General features: G+C 34.5%; 1 protein-coding gene across 2 annotated transcripts in view; it reads left to right on the top strand.

Annotated features, from left to right (window-relative positions):
- The window catches only part of LOC141508420 (disks large homolog 2), a 2,787,507-nt gene that overhangs the window by 1,150,672 nt on the left and 1,611,665 nt on the right, over nucleotides 1–25,170 (top strand). Inside the window, exon 1 of one of the 2 annotated variants that reach the window (XM_074217021.1) lies at nucleotides 11,599–12,957. The exons of the other annotated variant lie outside the window; for it this stretch is intronic. Within the exon in view, the coding sequence (XP_074073122.1) occupies nucleotides 12,856–12,957 (102 nt within the window). The 5' untranslated portion in view covers nucleotides 11,599–12,855. Of the gene's footprint in view, nucleotides 1–11,598; nucleotides 12,958–25,170 lie in introns of those variants that run through there. 2 annotated transcript variants of the gene reach the window in all.

Raw genomic sequence — 25,170 nt, 5'->3', positions numbered from 1 at the left:
AGAAGGAGACAAGGCTAGAGATATCTTCCTAAGGTCCTAAAATTCCATAACTTCATTTACACTTATCATTAGTTATATGTCAAAAGGAAGAATGGGTTAAATACTATTAAAAATGTATGAGCAAAGTCTCCAGCAATGGTAGATCAAGGGACTTTGGCCTATGACAAAGCAATCTGGAATCAGTTATGTGGTACAGTGGATAGTGTCAGGTCTAGAGTCAGGAAAATGCATCTTCTTGAGTTCAAATCTTGCCTCAGACACTTACTAGTTGGCTGATCCTGGATACCTTGTTTGCCTCATTTTCCTCATCAGTAAAATGAGTCAGAGAAGGAAATAGCAAACCACTCTAGTATGAAACCTACCCCAAATGGACTTATGAAGAGTCAGATATGATTGAACAACAATAGCACCAACCAAGAGTCCTAGGAAGACTTCAGAGAAGAGATAGTATTTAAGATGGGACTTGATTTTTAATCATCATAGAGGTGAGACAATAATATAGAGATGGAAATGTGGTTAGAAATTGTTGAAAATCTTTGTGAGAGTTCATTTTATTCAATGTATTCAACTATGTACCCCGGCATATGAGATTATCATCATTCTCATTGTAGGAACCCATCCCATAACCAACTGGTCCTCTAGCTCTCACCCTGAGGCCTTGTGATTGGTAAAAGGTCATTATGTATTATGAATGAGATGGAATACTATTGTTCTATAAGGAATCATGAGGTATGTGACTTCAGAACAGCATGGAAAGACTTGTATGAACTGATGCTGAATGAAGTGAGCAGAACAAGAAGAATATTATACACACTAACAATATGGGGTGATGATCAACTATAATGACTTGATCATTTCTTCTGTACAATAACAAAGACAGTACTAAAAGACTTGTGAGTGAAGAATGCCATTCATATTCAGAGAGGACATTGTGGAGTTTAATCTTACTATCTTCAATTTTTAAAAATGTGCTTAAGAATTATATCATTTTTCTATTTTTTTCCTTCCATTTGGTTGTGATTCTTCTTTCATAACATGATTAAGATCTATGTTTATTATAGTTATGGATATAGAGACTATATTACATTGCTTTCTGTTGGGGGAGGGGATAGATAAGATGGGGAGAAAAAGGTAAAAAAAATCATTGTTGAAAATTCCCATTACATGTAGTTAGAAAAATAAAGAAATAAAAGAAGGCATTACCTGTACTTCTCCTTCTACCTAAACCTTTTTTTTTCATCTCTTAAGTAATATGACTATTGTAGCTGGTAAGATTCATTGTGGAATTGCCAAGAGCTCCCCTTACTTTGATTTTAGTTTTCCCTGGAAATCATTCCCCTATGTTTATACCCTCTAAGTGTAAAATATTTAAAGGCAAGAATTATCTATCTTTTGTATTTATATCCTTAATATTTAGCATAGGACTTGGCACATAGCTCTTAAAAGTTAATTCAGTCATTCATTCTTGCATTTCTTGGTCGCAGAGATAATATCCTAGAATGTCAAATTAATTATATCATCAGCAAAGTCTATTAGTTTTCAATTTGAAAACTCTGCCAAAAATCAAAAGAAATGCATTTTTGTAAGATTGTTTTCAAGAACAAAATCATTGACCACGTAACATTTCTCCTTATTGCTAAAATCCAGTATTGTCAGCAAAAGTGATAGTTTCAGAATAAATATATTCACAGGTATGTATGTTTATGGAAAGGTTTGGATTGTTTAGCCTGGTAATGAAAGCAATTGCTGTAACTCATCCCTTATTAACAACAGAAGCAGCAAGTCATCCCTTTTAATATTTGTAATGGGGAAAAATGACCTCCATATCACTGTGGACCTTGCAAAACAACTAAATCTCCCAATTATAAAGCCAGAAATAAAAGAGCTAGAGAGGTAATCTACTCTAGTCCTCCGTGTTTCACTGAGTCAGTGTTGGAACCACCAAAAATTATTAAGCAAAGCCAAGTATTGATAGTTTAAATATTTTCATTCAATTTAGTTCAAAAAATGCTTTGATCATAACGTTCAGGTAGACCAACAATTTAAACTGTTTTCCAGATGAGTTGTACAGCTAATAAGTTGCTTCAGATTCTCTTCTATTTTTTTCTAGTTTTGTTATTTCTTGGTGTCTTATAACATTATTTGATTCCTCTTTTCAAGGAGTATTTTCATCTTTAAGATTTTGGACCTCTTTTTCCATTTTGTTAACTTTTTTTTTACTCTTCTTGGATTGCTTTTATTTTTCTTATTTTTTCCTTTATCTCTTTTATTTGATTTTTGAATTCCTTTTTTAAGTTATTTCAAGTACTCTTTTTTTTGGATTCATGACCATTTGATGTTATTCTTTGGGGATAAAAATGGCTTTCTTTTTAAGCTTTCTTTTAATATGAACAAAAATCTTCTTTTACACCAAAGTAGCTATCTAGGGTCAGGTTTTTTTTTTTTCCCATTACATACTTATTTTTATTTTTTTATTTTGTTTCATATTATTTATTTGATTTTATTATAATCTGATTTTAATTTTGATTTATGAGTAATGTTGCTTGGACTTAGGTTGGTTACAGTAAAATCCTTAACTTTTTCTTCATCTTGGTACAGAAGGTTCCTGGTCTTTCAAAAACTATAGCACTGTTTCAACAAGAAGGATTTCAAATCAGTCTAGTGAGAATTGTGTCAGTTATATAAGCTAAAGTTCAAAGAAAAGGAGCAGTATGGGGAGGGTGAAGAGGGAGTGTTAAAATTCATTAGAGGAGATATAGAAGTGCCTGAGATAGCTGCATTGAATATACATTTATAGAGCTACCAAAGAAAGGAGGATTTGATTTGTTCTACTGTCTGCAGAAGACAGAGAAATAACAGTGGTCCAAGTTGCAAAGACTAAAATCTAGACTTGATATTTTTAAAAAGTGCTAATTAAACTATTCTTAAAAATTAATCAGCTAGAGAAATCTTTTAGCAAAAGCCAATGATCAGTTTTTGCATATGTTGCATAGAGGATTCTATTGTAGGTACAGCTTGGACTGGCTAGATGAATCTGAAAATACCATCTAATTCTGAAGTTCTCTAATTCTGAGTTCTTAATAAATAGATAATTAATTATAGGAGGATAAATTTTCATCCAGATCCCAAAAAGATCATCTACTATGCGAGGGATTCTTAAAGTTTTCTATCCCTTACCATTCAGATGACACCTGTGGATCCCTTTTCAGAATAATATTTTTGATGTATAAAATAAGATACTGAAGATTACAAAGGAAACCAATTTTATTGAAATATAGTCATTAAGATATGAAAAAAACAACAACAAAATAAATTCTCAAAACCTTGGTTAAGAATTCTAGTGTGTAGTGTAGATAGGTTTTCATCTGCAGTGGTGAAGGGAGAGTCCAAAAGATGCAATCAAAGATATGAGGGATATTGTTTGTAAAGATGAAAGACATATAGTCACAGTCCCTACTTTCAAGGATTTTACATTTGAAGTATATGTCTTTCCAAGGGAGAAAACACACACACACACACATACACACACACACACACACACACACACACACACACAAATATATTGCTTGAAAGAGTGCGTTAAAATTCTAGCTTTTTTCTAAGTTCAGCTCAAATTATCATCTTCTACTTGAAGCCTTTTATGTTCCCCAGCTGCTCATGAATTCTTGCTGCACAGCAATTACCTTAAATACATTTCATATATATCTATATATCTATATATGTACATATTATATATATACATATATATAGTACCTATTTATATGTTTACAAGTTGTTTTTCCTGATGGAATATGTTTTTTGAGGCATGGACTGTTTCACTTGTACATTTATTTTCTTAGTTTCAAACTTAGAGTAGAGTCATAATGCATGTAGATACAGATTAATTAATTTAATAATGTGGTTCTCAAAATTATGTTTTCAGACTTAACTCTCTGGAAGGACAAAAGGAATACATACAACTAGAAATCTAAGCATTATAAAAGAAGAAGATATTAATAAAAATAAATTTCTTAAGTTGTTGTTCTTTCCAGGACTTTTTTAATGTTTAATACAGTGACGTGTAATTTCTTCAACATTGTAAGTCAATGAAGTATTTTACATAAAGGAGTTTTTAAGATATCTGAAACTATCTCCTTCAGGCATTAAACTTTCTTTTTAATAAATGTTATTTTTCCAAATACATGCAATGAAAGTTTTTCAACATTCATCCATATGCATATGGATATTTTTAAGTTACAAAATTTCCTTCCTTCCTCCTTTCCCACCCCACTCCTTTCAGCAGCTAACAGGTTAACTTTGTACATACACATTTGTGTCAAACACATTTACAGATTAGTCATTTTTTGGTATGAAGAATTGGGACTAAGGGAAAGAAATACATGAGATTTAAAAAAAAACTGAATGTAGTATCCATCAGATTCTGAAGGATTTTTTAATTTTGTTTTGTTCTGTTTTTCTTCCTCTGGATGGGGATAACATAGTCCATAACTCGTCTGAAATAGTTGTCCAGATCTCTGAACTGCTGAGAGGAGCTGCCTCCATCAAAGTTGATCATCTCACAATGTTGTTTTTCTTGTGTACATTGTTCTCTTGGTTCTGCTCCATTCAACATCAGATCCTGTAATTCAGATCCTGTAAATAAGCAGATCCTGCTTCTCTAGAGGATGACAATTTATGGTTTCTTATAGAACAATAGTATTCCATAATATTCATGTACCATAACTTGTTTAGCTATTTCCCCAAATGATGATCATCCCCTCAATTTCTAATTCTTTGCCACTACAAAAAGAGATGCTATGAATGTTTTGGAACATGGGGGACTTTATTTTTTTTTATGATTTCTTCTGGATATAGTCCTAGAATTGGAATTGCTGGGTCAAAGTGTATGAACAGTTTTATTGCTCTTTGGGCATAATTCCATGTTGCCCTCCTGTACCCATTTTTGACCTTATTTTGGTATAGGGTGTGAGATGTGGATCTATGCCTAGTTTTTACCACACTATTTTCCAGTTTTCCCAACAATTGTGTCAGAATTTTTATCCTAGAAACTAATAATAACTTTGGGTTTGTCAAAGAATAGATGACTGTGGTCATTTACTGCTTTTTCTTTTGAACCTACCCTAATCTACTGATCCATAACTATTTCTTAACCAGTACCAGTTAGTTTTGTTGACTACTGCTTTATAGTATAGTTTTAGATCCGATAGAGCTAGGTCACTTTTCTTTACATTTTTTTTCCATCAGTTCCCTTGCTATTCTTGACCTTTTGTTGATCCAGATGAATTTTGTTAACTATTTTTTCTATCTTGGTAAAATGATTATTGGGTAGTTTGATTTGTATGGGAATGAATTAGTCATTTAATTTGGGTAGAATTCCCATTTTTATTATATTAGCTTGACCATACCCTGAGCAATTGACATTTTCCCAGATATTTAGATCTGACTTTACTTGGGTGGGAAGGGCTCTATACATGTGTTCATATAATTTCTGAGCTTGTCTTGGAAGGTCGATTCCCAATTATTTAATGTTATCTACAATTACTTTAAATGAAATTTCTCTTTCTGTCTCTTGGTTCTGGCTTTGTTGTTCTTATACAGAAATGTTGATGACTTATGTGAGTTTATTTTATATCCTACTACTTTGATGAATTTGTTAATACTTTCAAGGAGTTTTTAAGATGATTTTCTTGGGTTCTCTAAGTACACCATCATATCATCTGCGAAGAGTAAAAGTTTTGCTTCCTCATTGCCAAAGCTGATTCCTTCAGTTTCTTTTTCTTCTGTTATTGCTAAAGCTAATTTTTTTTTAGTTTTTTGCAAGGCAATGGGGTTAAGTGGCTTGCCCAAGGCCACAAGCTAGATAATTATTATGTCTGAGGCTGGATTTGACCTCAGGTACTCCTGACTCCAGGGCCGGTGGCTCTATCCACTGCACCACCTAGCCACCCCCAAAGCTAATAGTTCTAATAATACTATATTGAATAGTTATGGTGATAATGGGCATCCTTGTTTCACCCTTGATCTTATAGAAAATACTCTGAGTGCATTAGATTTTTAAATTTAAATTCTGAACTTTTTAATTACAAAAATTAAAATAGTACATTTTCTTGTTGTGTTAAAATAGTGTATTTATACTTAATGAATATGTGATCTCATTGATTCGTATTCTTGTTCCTGTTGTTTCAATGTCAATTTATGTTTTCCCTTTCTTCCTAGGTGACTCTTGTTGTGTTGCTCCCCTTAAATGCCCTAGTAAATTAACTCAATATACTGGAGAACTTCCTCCAGGTTTTTTCATATTCTTGAGTTAGGAATTCAACACCTAATCTGTTTCCCTCTTTTACTTAGCCTTCACAACATTATGAGCTCCCCACTTTTGCAACTATCTATCTATCTTTCTAACTATCTATCTATCTATCTATCTATCTATCTATCTATCTATCTATATATATATATATATGGGTAGCATATATTATTCCAATTCTTCCAAATATATTGTTCCAAAACTTCAATTCTTTCCCAGAAATTGTCATTGGTAATGCATTATATCCACTTCCATGGATAATAGATTTAGAATGGAAGAAAATGCAGAAATTATCTAATCTAGCGCTTTCAATTAATAGATAAAAAACAGGTCCAGAGGTCACACTAGCATTATGTAGAAGAGTCAAAATTTTGGCCCTGGCCAGCTAACTCGAGATCCAGTACTCTTTCCCATACACCACATCTCCTCTTAGGTATTTTTTCATTTCCCTTTAGGTTTCTTCCACAACCAGGTATTTTAGAATAGAGTTTTAGATTTGAAATCCAAACAACCTCAATTTTAATCATGCCTCAGAAACTTATTAGCTATGTGACCTGGAAAAATCATTTATCTTCTCTGGGTTTTATTCATTTGTAAAATGGACATAATAATCAAACGTTCCTCCCAGGGCTGTTATAAGGATCAAATGAAATGGCATTATGTAAATTTCTTGTAATCATTTAAGTTTTATAAAGGTTTGCCTAGTAAATATAAAAATATTCTATAATTACTGACTTTCATCATCACCATTATTTTCTTTCTTTTGGAGACTGTATTTTGTTCTATGGTTGACAATGTAGAGTATCAACAAGATAATATTAATATTAAGAAGTTGGATTTTGTACTTGGGAGCAGTTAAACATAATTAAACCTTTTCTTGATTATGAAAATTAATGTTTGTATTGTTAATGGTTATAAAAATATTTAACACCTAAAATGATGAAAATGTCTCCATTGTTACTATAAGGTAACACCACCAGGATAACAGCTACTTTAACCAGTTATTCCTGACATTAACTTCAAAAAGGTCTTCTGTCTTCTTCCTCACGGCATTCATTCAGAAATAGGACTTGACAACCTCCCCAAATTGCTTAAATTTGATGACTGCTCTTCCTCTCTGGTGATTCACATAGGTACAAATGATAGTTATGCAAGCAAAATAATACTAGAAATTATTACTAGAAAATATTACTAAAATGATGCTATATTAGGCACTTACTGGCATAAGTACTGTTTTCTTAGACACTATTTTGATTGTTTCTGCTTTTGCTGTTATTATTTATCCTTTCATTCTGGAAGAAGATTATAACTTCAGAGAGGTGATGCCATGACATTCCAGTGAATTAGATTTAAGTGAGGTAGGGCTGTGCAAAGCTCTAGCCTTACTTTTTCCTCTGGAGCCATCTGAGTCCAGTGGCCAGATATAGATGAGGAGGGATGATGATCAGAAATAAATCAGAGGCCCTGGATAGAATGGGAGACCTTAGGCTTCTTAAACTAAGATGGTTAACAGGTCTCACTTTGACTGAGGTAAAGCCCTTTCAGTGATTAAGACTGGTAGAAGAAAAAAAAATGAAGCAAAGAATGTCCTCTTTTGCACAGTCCAAAAAAAAAAAAAAAAACAACAAACCACCAATCTGAGAAAAAAAGACCCTCGGACCAAAACAGAAACTTTTGCTATTTATATTTACTCTGAATCAACTAGGGACCAAATAATGACCTAGTGGGGCTTGGCCTAGGACCCATTGTTAGTGGGTTACTACAATTGAAGGCAAAGGCTTGAAAAGAGAAAGGAAGAGTAGGGAAGTCAATAGCTTGATCCAGAAGGTGTTTTTAAATAAACTTTGGGTGGATATTGACACCAGTTGAATTAGCATAAATAGTGATAAAGTCAGATATTTTTTGAATCATATAAATATTATAAATTCTTTAGAGTTATTTGGAATTCAATAACAATGATAGGAGAAATTAGAAGAATATAAAAGAAAATGTTCTCACTTATTTAATGGTGTGATTATGTCTTTCACTGATAATCAGATAGCTTTGTCACACTTAACCAAGAGCCCCTTCTGTAATAGAATTATGGAAAAGTAAGTAACTTTTTACAGTCTTGAAAGTTAGAAAGGACTACTGTGGTGATAACAGCATGTAATAAAATTGATAAGTGAAATCAATTTATCAAGGTAGAACTTAGAACATCCAGATAACATTTGTTTAAAGTGAAACATGTTTCCATCATGGCATTCCTAAAATATACTACTAATGATCAGTTTGCTTTTATTTCACAGATGGCTGAGCAGAGCATAAAAACAAAGTGAAGGACTTCCTAGTACTTTTGCTGTTTTTCATTGTCATCTAATGACTTTGATTTCCTTGTTCTACTTGAATATGAGATAGTCCCTTCCCTAAGACATGTCTTTGGGAGGGGGGAAAAATTCTTCATTTCCTGACGTTTGCTTTAGGAGAAATTTGAAGGGAAAGGAAAATAAGGTATTGATATATAGATGATACAGTCCCCATATGAATAAATGGAACTAACTGACCATCAGTTGAATTGAGAGGCAGTGTGGCATATTTTTAAATAGTTTGTACTTACAGGGATGTGAAAAATTATTTGAGGGATATAAGTTGAACTTGTTGATTGGTAAGAGTCTTTTTGAGTCTGGAAGTTCTACTATTTTTTTATTCTGATCATTAACCAACTGTGTCAACTTAGACAAAGCATTTCACTTCCCTGAACCTCAGTTTCCTCACCTGTAAGATGAGGAACTTGTATGAAATCTCTAAAGCTTACTTCAGTCTTTAAATCTCCAAAATATTTGATTTTTACCTCAAGAACAAGTGATATAGTTTAAAGGAGTGCTAGATTTAAAGTAGGAGGGTCTGAATTTAAATTCTGGCATTACCACCCATTTACTACTTCTGTGATTCTGAATAAGTCACTTAATGTCCTTGGTTGTTTCCTCATCTTAAGAGGTTAGTTTACATGATTTCCAAAGCCTCTTTTTAGTTCTAAACCTATGATCCTATGAGGGAAAAAAAAAAAGAAGACACTACAGTTACTGCCTAAATTAGTAATAGGGAAGGACTTCCTGGAGGTATTGTGGAGACTGGAAATTAAAAATGAGTCTGATGTATGTGTGTGTATGTGTGTGTGTGTGTGTGTGTGTGTGTGTGTGTGTGTTGAAACTCTGATTTCATTGTTGTTTAAAAACTCTCCTTTGAGGAATCTCCTTCTACTTATCTGAACTATCTAGACTTAAAGAACTGGAGGGGGGCACTGAGAGTTTAGGTGATTTGTCCAGAATCACACATACAGAATATTCCAGAGTCATCCCTTGAACATAGATCATTTTGACTTTAGAGCTGGCTTTCTATGCACCAATCCAAATGTTCTCTCAGAAATGATGTTATAAATGTAGAATACATATTGAAAAATAAAAATAAGTGGAACTATAAAAATAAAACATTATCATCTTTAGTCTTACTCCTTTTTTAAAATGAGTTACTACAAACTTATGAAATCTCTGGATGTCCTTCTTCCAAAACAAAGGCTAGCTTGTACACACAGATTTTATGACCTTGTCATAATTCAAAGAGCTGTACTAGGTGATTTTAAAGTTTCCTTCAAACTTGAGAGTCTGTGTTTCACTGATACCTACTTCTTATAAAGATAGAACTAAGTGGATAAAGTGCCTCAGTAGCTAAAAGAAAATAATCTCCCTTTTCTTTATCTTTCTGATCAAAAATAAAAACAGATAATTTCCTTCAATTTTGATATAAGTGTAATCCAAGGTCTAATGTGTAAGGGTGTGAATCAGTACAGGACTTGTATGTAAAAAAAATCTACTGGAACTGGATTCATGCTCTCATTTTGAAAAGGAATTAATTATTGAGAACCATGAATTTTACCAATCATCAATATGTCTTATTGCCATGGCCATTTTGACTATTAAAATGTATGCATCATCTTTTGGCATCCCCTGGTAATATCCCCAACTAAAAATATTACAGTCTATCCACATGCCAAATGAATACTTTTCAAATTAATAATTCAATGTATTCATATCTTAAGGTAACCATGTGATTCATTTTTTTAATGATAGTGGTTGCTAGCTGTAACTATGGAATGCATTGTCATGGAAACCCCACTTTTTCCTACTAAATTTACACCAATGCTTGGTCAGGAAAAGTAATATTTGAAAGAAAACAAACTGTAAATAAAAATGCAAATTAAAATGTAACTTCTGTCAGAACAGTTCAGGTTACACTGAGAGGAAGGAGAAGATGGTACAATAGGCAGATATTTTCATTTAGGTCCCCAGCACAGCAAACACTATCCAATGTAAATGGTAAATTAGGGAAATCATTTGAAAAGTGGCAGCCTTTGATACTGGCCTGAAATGACAGATCAGAAGAATTCTGGATAATTTGAAAGAGCTTGTCACAGCCTCTTGGAACAGCACCATGAAAAACTCACAATACTTTCCTAGGAGTGTGAAATCTACATTTTTAGCCTAAGGGAATTAAAGAAATCTGGCACATCTTATGTGTTATTGCCCCTTTAGAAAACTTGTGAAGTTGTATTCACTTTGTAGGTGGGAGCTCTCAGAGGGTTACATCTGGTAATTGTAAATTTAAACTACTAGATAAAACAAGGAGAGTGAACCTAAACTTTCCCTTAGTCTTAAAAAAAGAGAAATCAGAGAGTTGTTAATTACAGTCAATTACTCTACCCACTTTAACCAATACCCATTTCCTAATTTTTTAAAAGTCCTTTGCCCTATATTGTCAGTTTTTTACCGTCAAAATTCTTGATACATAAAGTCCTGATTTCCACCTTTATTTGATGTTCGGGACAGGCCACACCATATCTGCCTTATAGTGTGAGCCCCCACACTAGAAAAAAAAAAATCTGTTCATTGCTGAGCCAGGAAAGAAAATTGTCATTTCTCTAGGAGTGCATTATCATGTAGGGCATCAGAAATACCAGGAATTCATTGTGGTGGGACTTAAATAGGAGGAACTGACTGATTGATGTGGGAATAAAACGTTTATGATGGATTGTATTTTATTTGATCATTCCTATGGTCCCTTTGTCTCCAAACTTCATAGCTCAGACTTTTTCGGTACCTAGCATCTTATGCACATACCCACATGCACATGCTTATGCACATACCCACATTTATCTTCACGCATATATATATATATATATATATATATATATATATATATAAATTAAGTCTATTATTCTATCTAATAGATTTAATTTTTCTTTTTAGCAAATCATTGACTATGGATTGGAAGAAGGGAACATATTGACTATTGTACATGTCCTTCACATTTAGAATTATAGTCCTAGGTTTAGTCTGCAGATCCAAGCTCCTGAAGGCACCATCCCAGAACATACCCTTCCTTCTTCGTAGTTGCCAAAAGCCCCCGACCTGTAGCCATGACTTCCAAGCCCCTATGGGAGCCCGATGGTCCGGCCGCCTGAGGGGAGATACAGTACCTGGGAAGCAGCGCTTCTGCCCCACAATCTCAGCTCCCCACTGACGCCTTTCCCCATCAACTTTATAGACTCATTCGCAGCTGACTGCGATCCATCAGCTGTCTGTTTGTACATGCGTGCCTGGAGAATGGTCCCGCGGGGCCGGCGAGGCTTGGGCAAATGTTACTTGTAACCAGGTTTTCTCCCGCGGCAAAAACTCTAGCGCCTGCGATTTCCATCTTTCCGTATGTAGTACACTTGGCTTTTGGCTTCGTGCTGAGATCCACTTCCCCACAGCGTTTAAAGGTCAGAGCTCCTCCCGGGCAGTGACTCAATTGATTTTATGTCCCACCGCCCTCCTCCTCTTCCCACCACCCCCCACGGGCAGGGAATCCTCTTTGGAATACGTGGAGGCGATTCGGTCTCTTTGGAGAAGTAGCTGCCCTCCCCCCCTCACGGTCCCTCTGCCTTCTCTCCCTCTGGTTTCTTCTCCCCTCCCCTCCATGACTATGGATTGCAGCAAGACACTGGCTTTTTACCAAATCAGGAGCTGCAGTATTTTTCTTCCGATGGAATAATTTCAGCCCACTTCAGCTCGCATGACACTCTTCTGTGATCGTGGAGAGTAGGCGGTCATATCCTTTTACATACAGCCCCACCTACTTTTAACCCTACCCACCTCGCTTCCTTTTTTTTTTTTGCCTCCTCCAATTTCAACGTTTTTTTTAAATATCCACCCTCCTTCATAGGGGAAAAAAAAAAGCCCAAACTAATTTCCCAGTGTCAGGAAAACGCGGACGGAGGTCCTCGGTTCCGTGCTGCATCCTTGATTCATCCCTCGCCACCCGGGAGAAGCGAGGAGTGGAGAGCAGAGCAGAGCAGAGCCCGGCAGAGCCTGGGAGGGATGGAGTGGGACACAGGGAGCGGTTCCAGCAAGCTTCCTCTGACCAGCAGGAAAAAAGCAGAGAGCTGCTGAGCGGCATATGCCGCCAATCCATGTGCTGTGGGAGCGTCTTGTTGTCGTCCCACAGTAACCTGTCAGTGCTGCGGCCCTGAAGGAATGTCCCCTATTGTTAAGAACCCTGACTGTTTCACCCCAATGATTTGCCACTGCAAAGTTGCCTGCACCAACAACACGTTGTCGTTGATGTTTGGATGCAAGGTAGGACATGGGTTAATAATCTACAGTCCTTGCATGCTACCTTCCTCCTCGGGGACTCAATGAACAGTTCCTGTATTGCTCAGACTGAGTGGAACGGGAAGGCAGAGGAGTCTTTCTCTTTGTATGAGAGGGGAGCTGGGGCCAGGAGGAACTTCGTTGATGTTGGGCGATGGGTGTCGGAAACGCTGGGGGCCCGGAGGTGACTGGGCAGGTGGAGAGGGGACCTTGACTGTTAAGGGCTACTGAGCCTAGGAAGGATGCCTGAATGACTGCTGTGGATTTGTAAATGATGGAGTTGGGGCTTTACACTTAGCTAATGAGAGTGGGATTCCCGACACACTCCCGTGAACTCGAGACAGGATAGCAATTAGTCTGTAACCCTGAACCAAGGAGGGCTCAATCTTGCCTGGGAGGAGGGAGTGGGGGGCGTTGCTTGTGTCTGAACCTAGGCGTAGCAGGTTTACAATATTCTACTTTGTAAAGGTTCCAGCACTTATTGGATTTAGAAAGTGGTGATAAATGTTTTATTTACTCTTCTAAATGATTTCCCTTTGGGGTTTACAAAATTGGTTTGAAACCCCTACAGGGAAACCAACTCCAAAGGTGGCGCAGTTACAGGGGGAAGTTTTCAGCTCAACTCAGGTATTTTTCATGCTCAAGAAAATTCGGCTTAGAGGTTTCTGGAGAGGTTTGGGCTTCACTTCTGCGGAGCTGAAATGTTTTATTCGAATTCCCAATGCACTGGAGATGTCTGATCCTCTGAATATTGACACTTTGAATGTGACAATATCTTTGGATATTGAGACATAAATTATCACAGCAGAAATGCTCTTAGTGCCTGTAGCCACTTTCTTTTCTGTTGAGGACTTTACTCTTTCTTTTAGAAATGGAAAATACTGGTTTTTACCTCTTTTCTGTATTCTTAAAAAAAACAACTTTAATACACATGACCAGAGATAGGCAAGTTCACTTTTCTCAATGACTTAAAAATCACACATGTTCCATTTCCCCTTAAGAGCCTCATTGAAAAGGCAGAATTCAGGAGGGGAGGAACTACCGTAGGTAGTAACATGAATATAACCTGCTCTTTGTTTCACACAATCTTAATGCTTTCCTCATATGGGCCATAATTGACATTTTTAAAGTTTACAAAGCACAGCTCATTAAAGATATAATTCACTTGAGACTTACCAACAACCCTGTGAGATAGGAATTGCAACTATTAATATGGCCATTTTTACAGAGGAGGAAACTGTCAGAAAGATTAAATGATTTACTTATGGCCACACAACAAGATCTATACATTTTATTCCCATTTTAGACCCAAAGCTCAATAACCTTTTCTCTTATTTATGCTTTGTACCTCCCTGACATGGTGCTGTTTCATAAAACTTTCATTGACATAAAGACTACAACTATGTAAATAGGAAAACAATCACACTTCAAAATAAATGTAGCAAGGAAATGAAAATTAATTACACTCAAGTGGAGAGATATGAGAGCCATTCCCCAGCCCAACCCTCAATAAAGGTGGGAAAGCTACAGGTGTTTCATATTGTGCATGTTTTGAAACTTTTTCAATGTATCCACTGGTTGTGGGATATTTTTTTCTTTCAAAATAGTATTTGTTATATGGGATGACTTTTGTAGTGGAGGAAGGGAAACAGAAAATTATAATGACATAAAAATAATAAAAATACATAATTTAAAATGACATGTAAACCTGAATGATTTTGGTAGTCTTGTGGAGATAATATGGGAAAACCAAGTTGGATTAGGTTGAATACTGATTTTCTTATTTCCTACCTATGTGATCTACATCATATAACATCTTTGGACCTTAGTTTACTTATTTGAAAAATGAGGTTAATAGAATCCTTTATAACTAGTCTTCAAGTTCTAAGATTCTATTTTTTAGTCAGACATTCTGTTATATGATTGCTTCTACTTTTTACATTGTTTTTGTGTTCTAACACCATGTGTAAGATAATGTCCAATACTAATGAATCTGATAAACATATATATATGCATATATATATATATATATATATATATATATATATCCTTAGATTTCTAAGTTTCACTTTTAGTAACTTTTGAAGCACTATAATCCCAGTTGAATAAGATTTATCAGTAGCTGTTCAACTATTGTTCTAGTAACTTGATTGACTTTTTTTCACTACTAAAAGAATTTAGGCAGTTCTCTGAACTTGTGTGTATTAATTATGGTCATAAATTAGTTAAGAATTGTATGGCATAGTCATACATTATTAAACTAAGAGATTTGGGCTTAAGTACCATCCCAGTTACTTATTGACTACATAAGCTTGTCATAGTCTAAAAGGAACTCCTCAGTTTACTTGTAAAATGACAAGATTAGTTAAATGAAATATCCTCTAACCAAAGTATTAGTATCACATTTCTTTTCAGGGATTTGATATTATCATTGGAGCTTTAGGAACCACATTTTAGGATGGACATTAATAATCTAGAGCTTATCCAGGATGTGTTAGCCAGCATAGTTAGGGGTATAGAAATCATGTTTATTTAGCTTGTTTACCTTGGAGAACAGATTCTTAGGAAGACATAATTTGTGTCTTGAAACTCTGATGAGTATTCAGGTGGAAAAGAGATTCAATTAATTTTAGTTATTCTCTCCAAGCAGCAACCACAGCACTAGCAGCATTGGGCATAATGGACTTTTACTCAATATAAAGGAAATGCTTTGTAAAAATTCAAAATGTTAAAAATAATGGTCCATCTTGTTAGGCAATACACCTTTAGATATTGAAGGCATTCAAATAGAGACCAGATGATGACTTCTTGAGAAATTTAGAGGGAATTCATATTGGTTTTGTTCAAAATTGTGGAAGGAATAGGGAGGAGGGGAGTAAAGTAGGTAGATCAATACATTTTGAAATGAGAGGACCTGAATTCAAATCCTCCCACTCATTGATTCATTGTGATTTTAAGTTTAAGGTATACTCTCCAGGCCCAAGTTTTCTCACTTATACAATGAACTAAAGCTAAATGATCTCTATATCCATGATCCTATTAAACAGGATCTCAGAAAAGAAGATGCCTTAGAAGTCTTCTACATCAATCTCTATCCTATTAAAAATCTCTTAAGAATGACTGTCCAAGTTTTGCAAATACTGATCAATGTTGGGATTTCATTATTTTACATACACACACACACACACACACAAACACATACACTGCATACCAATAAATGGAGCGTTATCTTTCAACACACACACTCATGTTGAACACAAAGCTATTTTTTACACAATAGTTTGAGGTTAATATCCATTCCAACAAATGCTTAAAAAAGTATTTCAAAGTGTTAAGCGATAATTAGTAAAGGTGAATTATTAGACAAGGGAAATTAAATACAAATCACCAATCTAGTAAGATAGGCCAATAGCCTAGGGAATGATGCTTAATTTGCATTCATGCCTTTGAGCATGTTTTCAACAGAGTTCTTTGCCTTAAGCATTCTCTTGATTTTCAGATCCTATTAGGAGAAAGTTCATACCTTTTTACTTCATTATTCTAAAATAAAACTTTATATCAAACATTCTTTGCTTTTATCTGGTTTTCTATTTTTTTAAAAAGTAAAATTGCTTTTTAATGAAAATATATTGAACATACTTCAGATTAAAAGAATAAAATAAATCAAGAGATTGTATGGCCATTAAACAAAATTCCTGGATGGATAAAGAGAACTCAGTTTTTAGAGGTACTTTTTAGCTGTGATTTTTTTTTGATCTGATTTATGACTTTTCAAAAATTTTATTTGGTACATTATAATTACATTGTAATAAAATATAATCTGATTTTGAGATTAGGATGGGAATTAGTAGTTAAAGACCTTAGATTTGAATACAAGCACTTCCAAAGACTACCAAAGTTATCTTGAGTTCATCTCTGAACTTCTCTGCAAATTGAAGGGGTGAGACTAAGAATTCTTGCTCTAGGTCCATGATTCCTGATAGATAGTTTATATAAATAACTCTATTGAAGCAGAACTTACAACTTTCTTGGGAAGTTGTTTAACTTCTATTATATTGAAATATCTTGTATTGCAGTAATACTTCTGTTCATGGGAAGGATAAAAAATATTGATAAGAGCAAAAGATAATTAATCTTTGATTAAAGAATCTTTGAGCAACTCTGTGAACAACATTAAGGAAGGGACCATAACTTTTCTAAACTATGTGTCTTACCTGGAATTTGGAACAGTTGGTTTTTTTACATATTAGATGTTTAATAAATATGCTGAAATATGTGGAAATAAATATATTGGAAATTGAGGGGATGCCAATCAATTTGGGAATGACTGAACAAATAATGGCATAAGAATGTGATGAAATACTATTTTTCTGTAAGAGATCATAAATGGATGAACTTCAGAAAAACCTAGAAAGACTTATAAGAACAGATACTGAGTGAAGTGAGCAGAACCAGAAGAACAATGTACACAATAAAAGCAATATTGTGTGATGATCAGTTATGACAAATAATTCTTCTCTGAAGTACAGTGATCAAATGCAATTCTAAAAGACTTGTGATGGAAAATATCATTCACATCCAGAGAAGAAACTATGGAGTCCAAATTCAGTCTAAAGCACACAATTTTCAGTTCTTAAAATTTGTTTTTTGCTTTATATTTTTCTCTCTCATGGTTTTTTCTCCCTTTTCTTCTGGTTCTTCTTTCACAATATGACTAGTATGGAAATATGCTTAACATAGTTATACATGTATACCTATATCAGACTACTCAAGAAGAGGGAGGGAGAAAATATGGAACTTAAAACCTTACCCAAAAATGAATGTGGAAAACTATCTAAGCATGGAGATGGAAAAATAAATAAATAATTTATTAATTTTTTAAATGTACTGAATTGAATAGAATTGAATAATTTGTGGCCAGTGCATTCGAGCCTTGGAGGAATAATATATCATGGTGCTGTCCAGTTTTAAGTGCTGAAAAGCCTTGCTTAGCTGAAGCTTTCCTCATGAAAGAAAAAAAGAACAACCCTGGGAGTTGAAATGGAGTGGAGAACAATAATTTATCTTGCAAGGAGGGAAAAGAAGTGGCTGGCCCTTCCTTCCCCTCTCTCGTCTTTCCTCTTCTCATCTTTTTTTTCTCTCCACCTTTCTTCATATTGAGAAACAATTTGAGGTAGAGGAAAGAACACTGAACTTGGTGTCTGAAGGCCTTTGTTGTTAGTCCCTGGTTTGGCACTTAACTGATTGAGTAAATTAAAGCAATCACTTCAATGAACTGCTATTATTTCATCTGTAAAGTAGTGATAAAGGTCTATAGTATGACAAATGCTGGATCTTGAATTAGACATTTTGACTCAAATCTCACTTTTGATACTAGCTGGATACTACTACTACTACTACTACTACTACTACTACTAATAATAATAATAATAATAATATAAGCAAGTAATTTAACCCCTATCTGTTTCAGACAATTCCTTTGGCTTTAGCCTTAATGCATAGGGACATTTTGATCTGTGCCAATGGAGGGAATTCCTTGGATGGATTCATAGCTCCTTCACACATATGTGTAATACTTGCATGACCCATTTCATAGGGTTGTTGTGAGGACATCAATTTGGAAGCCATATGGTGATATAGAAAGTGAACTGCATTTGTGTATTATGATTCTTCTTTCTATGAATTATAATCTGCTGAACTGAATTTCATAGCCATTGTTCCTGGTTCTGCTCTGTGAAGCCACCCAAAATATTTTTATTGTTTGCAGTTGTTTCTTTGGTTACTAGTAGCTTTCTATAATATATATGTCATCTGTCAATAGATTTTTGCACTTAAAATAATTTCTGCTAAATAATTACCTAGGGATAAGAATTTTGCTTAACTCAATGTGATAGGGTTAAAATCTTCTTTTAGATAGTTATAGCCACCTATCACTTGTTACCATGAATCAAGGACTTATACTGGTACTCACTTTATAGAAATTCCAACTTTAAAAATGGACTCAAGATTACTCATTTTTTTTTACAAGAAGATTTTTTTTCTTTGTAGAATCACTGTTCTACACAGGAATAGTTATTCCAGGGAATTGAGATACAAAATAAATCAAAGTCTGAAAGTTATTAGGGTATACAACTTAGACAGCTTTTTCAATATAATGTCCATTATTAGGCAGTAGTTCTACTGTACTCTACCTTGATCAGTGCTTCTGGAACACTGTATTTCATTCTGAGGATCCCACTTTAGTAAGGACAATGAGACATTTAAAAAGTTAGAGAATTTGTAGAGAATAAACAGAATAGTGAAATAAATAGAGATGATGCCAACAAGGACTGATTGAAGAAACTGGAGAACAAAAGATTCAAGATAGTGAAGTTGTGCTATGAAATGTTAGAATTGAATATGTTCTGTTTAGCCCGTATGAACAAAAATTGGTGTGATGGATAGAAATAAAACTAAATGGAAAATATAGGCTTGATAGAAGGAAGTAAAAACCTTCCAAATAATTATCCAAAAGTGAGATTTTGTGCTGTTTCTTTGTTTTCACCTCACATGTGTTATCTGCCCTAATAGAATGCATTCTCCTTGAGGACCTGAACAATTTCATTTTTACTTTTGTAACTGCAGTGATTAGTACTAACTGAAAGAGTTAGGGAGGTATGTACTGTCCCCATTTTGTAGATGAGAAAATGGAGGCAAAGAGTGTGTAAGTGACTTGCCCCAGATTACACAGGTAGTAAGTATTCTTGTGAGGGTAAATGAGATAGTGATTGTAGTGCTTAGCACATTACTTGGCATAGTAACTGTAAATGTCTGTTGTTTGTGCTATTGTTATCAGAATCAAGTTGAGATTATTAACTTGAAAAAGCAAAGTATATTTAATAATTTCCAACACACAACTGAAGGTTTTCTTTTGAAAGTCATTTACTGACTTCTTAAAATATTTTATTGATGAATTTTGTTTTTTCTACTACAAAATACTCAAAACTGCCTTTCCTCCAAAATATACTCAATTATAGGGGACAAAAGAAAAATAGAATTGTTCAGAACTGCTCAATACTCAAAGCATTCTATAACTATAGTTTATGATCTTTCTACAGAATAAAGTTTATTTCAATCTGTCATCTGGAACCAACTAGGGCAGTTAGATGATGCAGTGGGTAGAACACCAGTTCTGTAGTCAGGATGATCTGAGTTCAAATTTGACCTCAGACATTTGATACTTACCAGCTGGATCACCTTTGGCAAGTCACTTAACTCTGATTGCCTCACATCTCCAGTCATCCTGATTCATATCAGACCACTGGACCCAGAAGTGAATCTGGTAACTTTGTATAACAGCTTTTCACTCAAATCTAATTCACTTGCATGTCATGGCATCATTTCCCTGATGGAGTGGTCTTCTTCAAGAATGAAGGACACACAACCTATAAGACACTGAATGGCTAGGGTTCAAAGGGGAAAAAATTATCTTCACTGACTAAGACTATCTTTTTCTCATATGAGACAGATTAGATAGTCACTGACTGTGGTTTTCATTTGATTTGTAAACCCAGAGAAGATGTGGCAATAGTGGCAATTTGGTACCATGGATGGAGAGTTGGATTTGATATTGGGAAACCTGAATATAAATCTCCATCCCTACTCAACTATTTACTAAGTATGTAATTTGGGTTTTAGAGCTCTAAAGTCCTTCCAACTCTAAGGTTTTTTGAGACTGTGACAACAGCCTTAGCTTTACAATTAGTTGTTCTAGTAGTACTTACTATACTTGGGGACAAGTCTGTGTTTTTCAGCTTTTCCATCTATAAAATAGTTCCACACTTAACTGGGTAGGGGGAAAGACATTTTAATTCTTTGTAACAGTGTTAATAATCTGATGATTAACATAGACAGATGGGATTCTACTTTTAAATTAATCCTCAGGTATGGAGACTATAGATAGGCAATGAGGGAGGGAAAAGTATCACCTTCTTATATTGCATAAATATGAGCATAAGTAAGAGAGATCAAAACTCAAAGCGAAGACATTTTAAAAATATGTTGTATGGGTATTAGGAATCACTGTGAATAAAATGAATAAAAACTCTATAATAATTCAAGGAACAAAAAGCTTTATCCATGATAACCTCATGAAATATTTTATTGGTTTAGAGATGTGGAAACTGAGCAGTAAAATTACTTTGTATGTAGCTTGGAAAGCAAGGTATACAGAATAGAAAAGTAAAAGAAAGTCAATGGGATAAAGTGGCAGCCTGAACAAAAAATGAGATGTGGATTTTGGAGGCACCATTGCAGGTTTTGTAGACTGGTTGTATAAAAGGTCTGAATAGGCAAAGGGATACAGTAAAAAGAACACTCAATTTTTGAGTTGGAGGGATCGAAATCAAATTTACTGAGCAACTAATATGTGCTCATTTCCATGTTAAGAGCTTTACAAATATTATTGTGTATGAATCTCATAACAACACTGTGGAATAGGTAAACCTGAGTTTAAATCTTGCTTTTGTCACTTATTACCTGTTTGACTTTGGGCAAGTTATTTAGCAGTCAGTCAGTCATCAAGACTTCCTAAGTGCCAACTCAATGCCAAGTATCGGTGCTACAGAAATTGTAGCAATCCCTACCCATTCCCTTCCTAGTTGTATTTCTGACTCTTTGAAACCATGACTCAGATGTCTTCTCACTTTGGAATATCCCTTCATGCCAGCCCCATTTTCCTATTGACAAGTTGGTTTGCTGCTGCTGCTGCTGCTGCTGTTATTCCTTCATTCTCAAAGAAGACCATGACATCAGGGAAGTGATGCCATGACATCAAATGAATTGAATTTAAATGAGGGACAACTTTGCAAAATCACCAGCATCACTTTTTTCTCCAGAGCCATCTGGGTCCAGTGGTCAGATATTGAACAGGATGACTAGAAATGAATTTGGATGAAGTGGGAAACCTTGGTGCTTCACAGGTCATAGTTTGACTAAGTCAACACCCATTCAATGATTAAGGTTAAGCTAGGGAGATTGGGGAAAGAGGCAAAAAACCATCATTTTCCAGAAAAAAAAAATTAAGCTGGGAGGGAAGGACCCTCAGTGATTCTCAGTAAATTAAAATAAGCAAGAAAGAAAAGAAGCAAAATGCCTCTTTTACATATTCCAAAATAAAAAAAAAAACAATCTGACAGTATAAGACACTCAAGATTCTGACCCAAACAGAAACAATTGCAATTTATATTTACTTTCAGGGCTACCATTTTGGAGACAGAAGCAGTCCGGCTATGTATCATTCCTCTTCCAGCTATGCTTTTCACTCTCTCTGGATATTATTTTCCTGCATGGATCTTCTCTTCCTTCAATTCTTTTAAATGTTAATGTTTTATCTTCATTGGAGTATAAGCTCTCTGAGGACAGAAATTATCTGTTTGCTTGTATTCGTATCCTCAGCTTAAGCAAAGAGCTTGGTGACTAATAGATGCTTGTTTCCTGCAAGTCTACTTCGTCCAACTCTTCCATTCTATATCCCCCTAATTCCACCAAATAAAAAGCTAGGCATACAGCCATTTCTGCTGGCTTCCAGACTATTTTTACTACAAACAGTACCTGTTTGTGGGAACTCAATTTGCTTTTACATATTTGCATGCAGTTTGTATAACCTTGACTCCTTGATAATGAATTCCCCATTATGCAAAGATATCCATTTTTACTTAAGCTATTCTCATTTTTTTTGGAAGTCTCATTTACTATTGGAACTTGCCTAGTCATTTAAACTATATTTTAAAAAATAACTTATTTTTGTTTTTCGGGTTAGATGTGTGTTTTTTTAAATAATGACCCTCCCAACACCTTTCTTCCCAATTAAATTTGTTTAAAAAAAAGTCTGAAAAATAAACACCTAAAACATAACTATATTATCTGGCAAAACAAATGCCTGTGTATCTGCATTTTTATCATTTGTGTAATGAAGGAAGTGAAAAGATTTCATCTCTCTTCTTTTAGACCTGTGTGATCAAAGATCTCAAGTCTCTGTTTTTTCTCTAAAATATTATCACAATTTAATTTGTTCCAGTTTTCCTCACTTCTCTCTGCTTCAATCCATGAAGGTCTCCCAAGTTTTCTCTGAAATTCTCAGAGATTTCCTATTTTGTCATTTCTTATAGCACAAGAATATGGCACGATTTATTTATCCATTCCCCAAAGGAGAATGCCCTTTTAATTTATAACTTTTGGCTAGCATTAAAAAAAATTGCTACATTTTTTCAACATGTCAATTCTGTTCCTCTTTCTTTTATTTCTTTGAGATTATAGGCTGAGTAGTAGTAGTAGTAGTAGTAGTAGTAGTAGTAGTAGTAGTAGTAGTAGTAGTAGTAGTAAAGCTGGACCAAAGGGTATTCATAGTGTTGATTTTCTGGTCTTAGTTCCAAATTGTTTTGAAAATAGATAACCATTTCAGTAGATACAAATAGTGTATCTTTTTTCCTCACAACTTTTTCCAAATTTGTCATTTTTCACTTTTGTCATTGTCATTCTGGTAGGTTTGAAGTAGAATTCCTTCAGTGTGCAGTTCTCTAGTTATTGTTGTTTTAGAACAATTTTTTAAAATATTCTTGTTGAAAACTTCCTTTGAAAAACTGTTCATTTCTTTGACAGTTTCCCTTTTTTGAGAATGGTTCTTAATCTTATGAATTTGAATAAGTTCCATATATATCTTGGATATGAGAACTTCTTCAAAGAAATTTGTTGCTGTTATTTTTCCTTACCTATTTACTTATTTTAAGCATTATTTTTAAAACATTTTAACATTTACATAATCAGTATTGTTCATTTTATCCTTTCTATCACTTGTTTAGCATTAACTATTTCCTATCCATGGATCAGAAAGGACATTTATTCCTTGCTTATCTTTTTTTTAATGGGATGATATTTCATATTTAGGGCATGTATTCACATTCCTACTCTCAAAAAGCTTATATTTCAGGGGATGAGTGAAATATATAGGATGATGCAGAATAAAAATGAAGAGATATTTTTTCATCAGTAAAATGTGGGGGATAGACTACATGATCTCCAGCTCTCCAACTCTAGACTTTTAATTTTTGAAGACAAGAAGAACAGATTATCTGATAGAAGTTGAGAAGTTCAGAAGAAAAGGCAATTTGCAAGTTGGGGCAGGATGCTGATAAGGACTTCATTGTCAGAGGTGACACTAAAAAAAAGTCTTTTAAAAAAATGCCTTCTTTGGACATTATAAGTGTTGTGAGGTAGATACTCAAGGCATTATCTTCCAAAATGAAGCCAAACTGAAAAAATTGGAGTTATTTGCCTATAGTGACCCAACTAAATATCAGAGACAGTATTAAAACCTGTTTCTCACTTCTCTTCAAGCCTATCAATTGACTATGAGGTGATAAAATCCAAATGGAAATGTGCTAAAACAATTGTGAAGATATGGAACTTGGGTAAAAGATCAGGGATAGAGATGCCAATTGGAGAGAGAAGTCATGAGAACAGATCAAATGATCTGGTCTGAGAATAATGAATGTGGACAGTGAAGAGCAGAGGAACAAGGTAAGAGTCATGAAAGATTCATTAAAAATTAAAATGTTTAGAAATCACAGAAACCTCAAATTGTAATTTGATACCTATAGTTATTTCTATAGCTACATAAACTAGCTAGAAGAGATTTTTTTGTAGGTATTCAAACTTTGGAGTGTTTGCATACTTTGAGGTTCACTTATCACTAAAAGACTATCTTAACCTATTAACACAATATCAGAATGTGTTATCACAGAGAAAGCAGTGGCCAGAAGTTTATATAATTTATACTTAAGGAAAAAAAAAACTAGATTAAACCTGACCTGGAAAAGGAAAATGAAAAATGAGCTAATGAGCAAAATCAGTGCAGAATGTACCTAGCAAGCAGGCCAAACAAAACTGTGGTTGAGTCACTTCAAACATTCACCTCTTCCCAACCCCCCCCAATAGCTGTTAAATCTAAAGAATTCCAGATTGTGACATGAGCAGACTTAGTCGAATCCTTTATAAAGCCTTTTTACATTGAATTTATTTAGAGAAATTCAGATAAACTGAAGGTCATCTGGTGATTAATGGCAATTCTGTTTCTATATAAGCCCAAGACTTTCTGAGAGAGAGGGCAATTAAAAATAGCCCTATTTTATAGATGAGTAGACTAAGGCTCAGAAATATTGA

This window comes from Macrotis lagotis, chromosome 1 (genome assembly GCF_037893015.1).
Source record: "Macrotis lagotis isolate mMagLag1 chromosome 1, bilby.v1.9.chrom.fasta, whole genome shotgun sequence".
NCBI classification, from domain to species: domain Eukaryota; kingdom Metazoa; phylum Chordata; class Mammalia; order Peramelemorphia; family Peramelidae; genus Macrotis; species Macrotis lagotis.
Note: the sequence above shows the minus strand (reverse complement) of the source record. Positions and strands in the feature narration are given on the sequence as shown.